Genomic DNA, 7,289 nt, shown 5'->3' on the forward strand with positions numbered 1-7,289 from the left:
CAACGAAAATGCAAATAAATAACTTGAGTTCGTTGAAATGGTGCTGTGAGAGCGAGGAGATACAAAAGCATCGTATGTAGACGAGAGGCTTTTGAAAATGATTGCTGGTCAGCAATTGCTCAATTCAAGAAAAAAAAAGATAAAAAAAAATTAAATATATTGTATATCGTATTACATAATCATGTTTCGAGAGCTGGAAGAAATCAAGTATACAGTTTTGCTCTTTCAAGACGTGTTTGCATTTGATTTGATAATGCCAAGTTAAAACGCAATCGCTTCAGAACGAAGATATGTTTGAGTCGTACATCGAAGGAGTGAGCAAGAGAGAAGAAACTGAAATCATAGCACAACTAGTTTGATCAACAACCATATTATTACTTTAATAACTTTATTGACATTAAACCTTCTTTTGCAGCGTTTAAGCCTGTCTGAATATGGATACCCACCGTTTTAGATCCCAAAAAACCGATTTTACGCTGACTGGCCGGGCTGAAAGAAGTTTGAAATGGAAGCGAGCGACGAGTGTGCAACAATGTATCGCTCGATGTGATCAATGTCTTTTAGCCTTTCAGCCCTACATCACTCATTTAATACAATATTTTAGTGATAATGTGGTCGTGAGGTAGTAAATTCCAAAAAAAAAAAAAATCCACATAAATATATTGACTTTCCACATTCTCGATTTCAGTGAATTGCTTTTCCACAGAATCGTTGAACAAAGTAAAATTCCACAAACTGTCTGAGATGCGAATGTTCCACGTGTAGTGTAATTTTCAATTGATGAGATTTATGAGCACCTCAAGTAATGCTTAAATTAAGTTTGGGAGAGAGAAAAAAATAACACACGCAGATATGATAAATGATTTAATGCTTCACCATCAGCAAGGTATACTTTGCATGATTGTCAGTCATAACAAAAGTTCATCGAGTTCAATAACTAGCCAAAATAAATCTATTCAATGAAAAAGAAAAAAAAAGCAACAACAACAACAAAAACTAAACGCCAAACGAAAGAAGAGAACCCAAGATACGATACCTCTAAGATTCGAAATTCGATGAATGAATGAAGCAATACATTGGGCACATAGCATTTGCGGTCTTTCGATCTTTTCAGCAAAAGATTTCATTTGAATTTGGTGAGCCCGAAATCTGTTGCAATTCCAACAATAAAAAGTCAACATTTTGTTGGCCTGACCACGATATGTATGTACGATCGAATATACCGCAAGATAATCTCGAATAAACGAGCAATGTGCGCGCACGCTCGCGCTCATTTTGGTAAAGGTAAGTGCGTGTAATGTGGCTACAATCAATGAATGAACGGTCGAACAAACCAACAAATCGGCATTACATTTGGAAGGGAGACAAATGCAAACAGAAAGAGAAATAGTACGATCCACAAGATCCATGTGTTGTTCAGCAACTTGAAGGTGAAGCGCACACATATTACGGTTAAATTGGCAAATGATTGCGGCCGTTACTGTTGTTATTACGACAGACACTCACTCACTGAATGTAAACATTAAGTACCGAAACAACTACACACATACAGACACACACACACATACACACAAGTGTATTGAGCTCTACCATCTTTGACAAAATAATCTTTTCTCATGACCAAACCGCTAGCAGTAGCTACAATCAGTTACATTGTTTTTCGTTATTGGGAGGATATTTTTCATGTGTTCAATACGTATTACATTACATTGCGTGTATTTAGTCCATCTCTCTTTCTCTACCAATGGATCGATAATTGTTAGCGGTGGGCATGAACCATTTCATATAAATTCGGCAATCAACGATCGACTCAGCACAGTTCACTTCCATTATTCAATAAGCTCTCACAGCTTCTTTTGAAAAGAAACAAAAATCAGTTAAACCTTTTAAAAATGGCATTCAAGGTGCGTGTCAATTGTTTATACTTATAGAAAAAAGTGTATCATCGAATCAAAATTTTATTATTCGCAAAATTTTCGCATTTTATGGACAACAGTTGTTGATATTCAAAACGAATATACGAATCGTAGTTATTTGTGATATCAATTGTGAAAAAAAACTACTATTCCACATTCAGTGGTATTTTTGTTGTCGTTGTTCTGCAAATGATAACTTTGTGATGTGATGTATATATTTCAATGAAATTTTCATTTTGTTATAGTTCTTGGCATTCTGCGCTTTCGTCGCCGTCGCTCGTGCTGGAGTCATCAGCCACGCTCCAGCTTATGCTGCTGCCCCAGCCTATGCTGCTGCCCCAGCCTATGCTGCCGCTCCTCTCGCCTACGCCGCACCAGGTAAGTGTTTAACTTTGTGAAATTTCAAAAACAAATTCATTTCCGTTTTTTTTTTCAAATCAAAAATATCATCCAATTTTCTATGATTTGGATAGTTGCCCATGCTCCAGTCTATGCCAAGGCCATCCACCACGACGATGAATACGATCCAAACCCACAATACAGTTTCGCCTATGATGTTCAAGATGGTTTAACCGGTGACTCGAAAAGCCAACACGAAACTCGCTCAGGAGATGTTGTCCAAGGCAGTTACTCATTGATCGATGCTGATGGCCACAAACGTACCGTTGACTACACAGCTGATCCACACAACGGTTTCAACGCTGTTGTCCACCGTGAACCACTCGTCCACAAAGTCGCCGCCGTTACCAAAGTAGCTGCCCCTGTTGCCTACGCTGCTGCCCCAGCCCATTATGCTCACTCACCAATCTACCACCATTAAATCCATCCATCGAAAATAACTACATCTATCGCCGTAAAAACCACCAGAATCGTCTTGAGATAAAACAATCGCACAAACTAGACAGCAGATGAAGTGAAAAACGTATAAACAACCACATCAATTTGAGGCGCATGGCTTTGAAATCGCGAAAGCAACACCAACTTCATTTGTAAATAATCTGTCTTTCGATTTCAATGCACCTCTGCCGATGTTGCTATTCAACTCATTGTGATCATTCCTCTTCAGTATTTTTTGTGTGTTTGCTGTTTTTAAGTTTGCTCCTTTTCAAAAGATCCCACACACCTTTCATTGCTAAACTGAGTATTTTATTTATAGCTTTTTTGTTGATCAAAGTCAGAAAAAAAAACACGAATGGAAAATGAGTGAGAAATAATAAAGAAAAAAAATGTGTATTTATATAAAACCAAAATCAAATTCAATACGCCTTTTTATTTATTAATTTCTTTTTAGCAAACAAAATAGTTTGATTCATGTTTTTATATTTCAGAACTGGACCTATCACAATTATTACCTTTCACAATAAATTAATTACAATATTTCGTTTGTCGACTTTCATGCACTTTTTCATTGAGTTTCTTTCTTCATGGCGGAATCCTAGATAAAAAAAAATAATGTTTATTATATCCAATGTCGAAGACTCTAGCAAAATTCTATTCCTTAATTCGCATGTTATAAACAGATCCATGTTTCCCATGATTAAATTGTTGATAAATCAAGTTCCTAGTCTATAGTTCCTCCATCTATTTGGTAGTCAAATATAATGCAAATTCAATTGGGATTTAAACTCATCACGGCTTAAGCATCAAATAAATATTAGCGATATTATAGTATCGAATGTATAGATTTATGTTGACCATCGAACACTTTCGAATTCTTTTTCGTTCGTTCGACATGATTAAAAGATTGTTTTGTTCGTTCGTTCGGAAATTTTTGCTGCGTGTTCGTACATTCGTTTTATTTTACACTGATAAATAGATAGGAAGTGAATTGCATTAGGAATTCTATGATTCAGAGTGTTTCACCGACTTGGTCTTCAAAATGTTCAAAGATGAGTATGTTCCACTTTGGCATTTTTCTCGCAGTTTCCAGGAAATTGATGAGAAATAATGTTTTCGTGTTTTCGGTAAAGTTGTAATCAAACCCCCTTAAAATTTTCGTTCAGACAACTATTTTTGATCTTTTATCAACGAGAGCTGCGTCTAAGGCAAACTACATGCTACTAGCGCCACACTGAAATACATTTGATTCGCATTGTACACGTAAGCGGTGGGAGTTCGAACGATCAAATTACAACAACAAATTACACAGATAGGCGCATCCCTCGTCTATCAAGCCCAAAATGATAAATACCGCGATAAACAGCCAAAAATGAACATATTTGTGTTTGTCCAAATAAGTTTCCTCCTTCATGACAATGTCAGCAAAACATTGTCATAATATAATTCGCCTCATATGTATTTTAAATGTAAGAATTCAAACAATTGAATGAACCATTTTTTCGAAATCATGTCGAACGAACGATCGTTCGAAGCCAACACTGCTAAAGACACATGTAGATCTTATTAGTATAAAGTTTATACTTTAAACACAATTTACGTATTAAGAACAGAGAAATGACAAAATATGACTTATTTTACTAAAAAAAATACTACCATCCTCTCTATACTGGGAATTATTAGACGAAAATGAAATTATCAAACTAAACAAAAACGGTATCTAACTGTCTAATTCTCACAGTGTCATTATGTAGCCGATAAGATTGTTTGAACTTTTGAGCGTAAAAACACAACTTCAAGACAGTTAAAAAGCTGAGTATAAATCTGGTACATTCAAAATACTGAATTTGAAATCTAATAAATTAATTCATCTCTTTATTTTGCTACACCTTGATCTCTTGGCCACGATTGAACAATAATTTGTTGCAACTATTCAAAAGTTCTCTTTTGCATGTTACACATTCAAGTCCACGGAATTTTTCACTATGCACAATTGGAGAAAACTGTCAGTCGCGTCATATATGTGTGCTATGACAAGAAATGTTAGACTTTATGGATTGTTCTTGAAAAGTCCGCAGAGAATTCATATGATTTTGGTAATTTTAATGCAATCAGCTACATTGTTTGTCTCGAGGGGGGGATTTTTTGTGTATTCGGTCGCATTGTTGCGCATACTTATTACGTATTCCGTCACGCTCCATCTTAAGATTACCGTTGGCAGTGGGAATGAACATTTGATATAAATTCGGCGACCAACGATCAATTCGGCACAGTTCGTCTGCATTGTTCGATAAGCTCAACGGCTTCTTTTGAAACAAAAAAAAACAGTTAAACATTTTAAAAATGGCATTCAAGGTGTGTGTGTGAATTGTTAATACTTATAAAAAAAACAACGAAAAACCAACTATTTATATTCGAAAATAAAAAAAAGAAACATAGAAAGAAAAAACAAATAAAATTCGACAAAGTGTTGAATATTCAATTTCAAAAATTTGCATTTTATGGACAAATTTGGTGGATTTGCGGAGATATAGTCATCAGTGAAAAGTTACTGCTGAACAAAGTGGATAATTTAGTCGTTTTTGTGTTGCAAAAGATGCCGTGATGTTTCCTTTATAATTCGTTCTCTCTGTCTCTCTCTTTCTCACACTAACTACAGCACTTTTTAAATTGTGTGTATGTTGTGGTTAGAGTGAAAGAGATGGTGTTCTGCAATTCATTCAGTTCAGTTGTTTTTTTTTGCATTTCGTTTCAGTTCTTGGCATTCTGCGCTTTCGTCACTGTCGCTCGTGCTGGAGTCATCAGCCACGCTCCAGCTTATGCTGCAGCTCCAGCGTATGCTGCAGCCCCAGCCTATGCTGCCGCTCCTCTTGCCTACGCCGCACCAGGTAAGTGTTTGACTTTGTGAAATTTCAAAAACAAATTCATTTCCGATTTTTTTTTTTCCAAACCAAAAATATCATCCAATTTTCTATGATTTGGATAGTTGCCCATGCTCCAGTCTATGCCAAGGCCATCCACCACGACGATGAATACGATCCAAACCCACAATACAGCTTCGCCTATGGTGTTGAAGATGGTTTGACCGGTGACTCGAAAAGCCAACACGAAACTCGCTCAGGAGATGTTGTCCACGGCAGTTACTCATTGATCGATGCTGATGGCCACAAACGTACCGTTGACTACACCGCTGATGACATCAATGGCTTTAACGCTGTTGTCCGTCGTGAACCACTCGTCCACAAAGTCGCCGCCGTAGCTGCCCCAGTTGCCTACGCTGCCGCCCCAGCCCATTACGCACACCACTAAATCTGCATCGGAAATAATTAGATTTAATACTGTAAAAACCAATGAAAAATTAAATTGGAAAAAAACACACACACAAAACAGACTCAAATGAAATTAATTTGAAGTGCACACACACACACACCTACGAAATCTAAAAAAAATTCAATTCACTTCTTGTGGTGAGATTATTCTTTTTCCGTACTTTCTGTATATGCCGTTTTTTAGTTCAAAAGATTCCACACAACTGAGTATTTATAGCTTTTTTGTTGATGTCAGAATAAAGACGAACTGAGTATTTATATGAAATCATAATCAAATTCACTATGCAATGTATTCAAAAACAATTGGTATATCTTCTTGATGCCAGACATTCCGTTTGGCTGCATATTGAGCTGAGCTATTTACAAATAGCTGGCTGTTTGGTACATTTTGATTTTGTGACTATCTAGCCATGCAAATTCATATGGAGTGATGAGTTTAGGACACCTTTTTTAATCCTTTCGACCAATTTTTTTCGTCATAAATTCATCATTCCACATGAATTTACATGGATAGATAGTCACAAAATCAAAATGTACCAAACAGCCAAATATTTGAAAATAGCTCAGCTCAATATGCAGCCAAACGGAATGTCTGCTTGATAAATATAAACAAATGTATTTTTAGTTCCAGGTCATCGAAAAGAAATCAATTGAAATATCAACTTGCATGTTGTAACCCGTACGGGTTAAGGCAATACAAAACCAACAACATGAGTTACGAGTACGGCGATATAAATGACAACAGAGAAATCAACTTGCATGTTGCACAAATATATGGAGATATTTTTCATTCATTTTTCACTTCCCATTTTCATCGCAGTAAATAAAAATAGAATGAAATATTTTGATTATTTTCAAATTACTAGGAAAACGTTCGAATATTCAGTTAGGCGATTGTGTTCTGAGCTTCATTGACAATACTGTTTTCGGATTTTGATTATCTACAGATATATTCCATTAGCGCGTACACACACCAAACACAACGGCTGTAGTTCAATGCAGTCTTTTTGTTTAATTTGCAATGACGAAAACAACAACGATAAAGCCGAACCAAATTTCTAGTTGATTTCGCTCGATTGATCAATTGTCTAAGGTTATTTGTTCCACACGTGCCAAATTACACGTTATAATGCATTATCATCATTGCACATTGTACACCGATGGATGGCATGTGAAATGAGCTGAGCCGAGTTTAGTTGACGTGGAA

General features: G+C 36.2%; 1 protein-coding gene across 1 annotated transcript; it reads left to right on the forward strand.

Moving 5' to 3' along the window:
• The first annotated feature begins 1,877 nt into the window (after positions 1 to 1,877).
• Positions 1,878 to 6,289, forward strand: LOC129569562 (cuticle protein 18.6-like). The gene is made up of 5 exons (XM_055448545.1): positions 1,878 to 1,904; positions 2,162 to 2,294; positions 2,390 to 2,730; positions 5,509 to 5,641; positions 5,740 to 6,289. Exons 1-5 carry the CDS (start codon positions 1,893 to 1,895, stop codon positions 6,060 to 6,062), a joined length of 942 nt encoding a protein of 313 aa, XP_055304520.1. The 5' UTR covers positions 1,878 to 1,892; the 3' UTR covers positions 6,063 to 6,289.
• The last annotated feature ends 1,000 nt before the right edge of the window (positions 6,290 to 7,289 follow it).

This window comes from Sitodiplosis mosellana, unplaced genomic scaffold, assembly GCF_009176505.1.
Source record: "Sitodiplosis mosellana isolate CC-2019 unplaced genomic scaffold, AAFC_SMos_1.0 Smas_scaffold_1, whole genome shotgun sequence".
NCBI lineage: Eukaryota > Metazoa > Arthropoda > Insecta > Diptera > Cecidomyiidae > Sitodiplosis > Sitodiplosis mosellana.

Excerpts from the sequence above, each read along its gene's own strand:
- LOC129569562 (XM_055448545.1), top strand. Across the intron at positions 2,295-2,389 it reads TCTCGCCTACGCCGCACCAG|TTGCCCATGCTCCAGTCTAT; the intron begins GTAAGTGTTTAA and ends TGATTTGGATAG. Across the intron at positions 2,731-5,508 it reads CTCACTCACCAATCTACCAC|TTCTTGGCATTCTGCGCTTT; the intron begins CATTAAATCCAT and ends ATTTCGTTTCAG.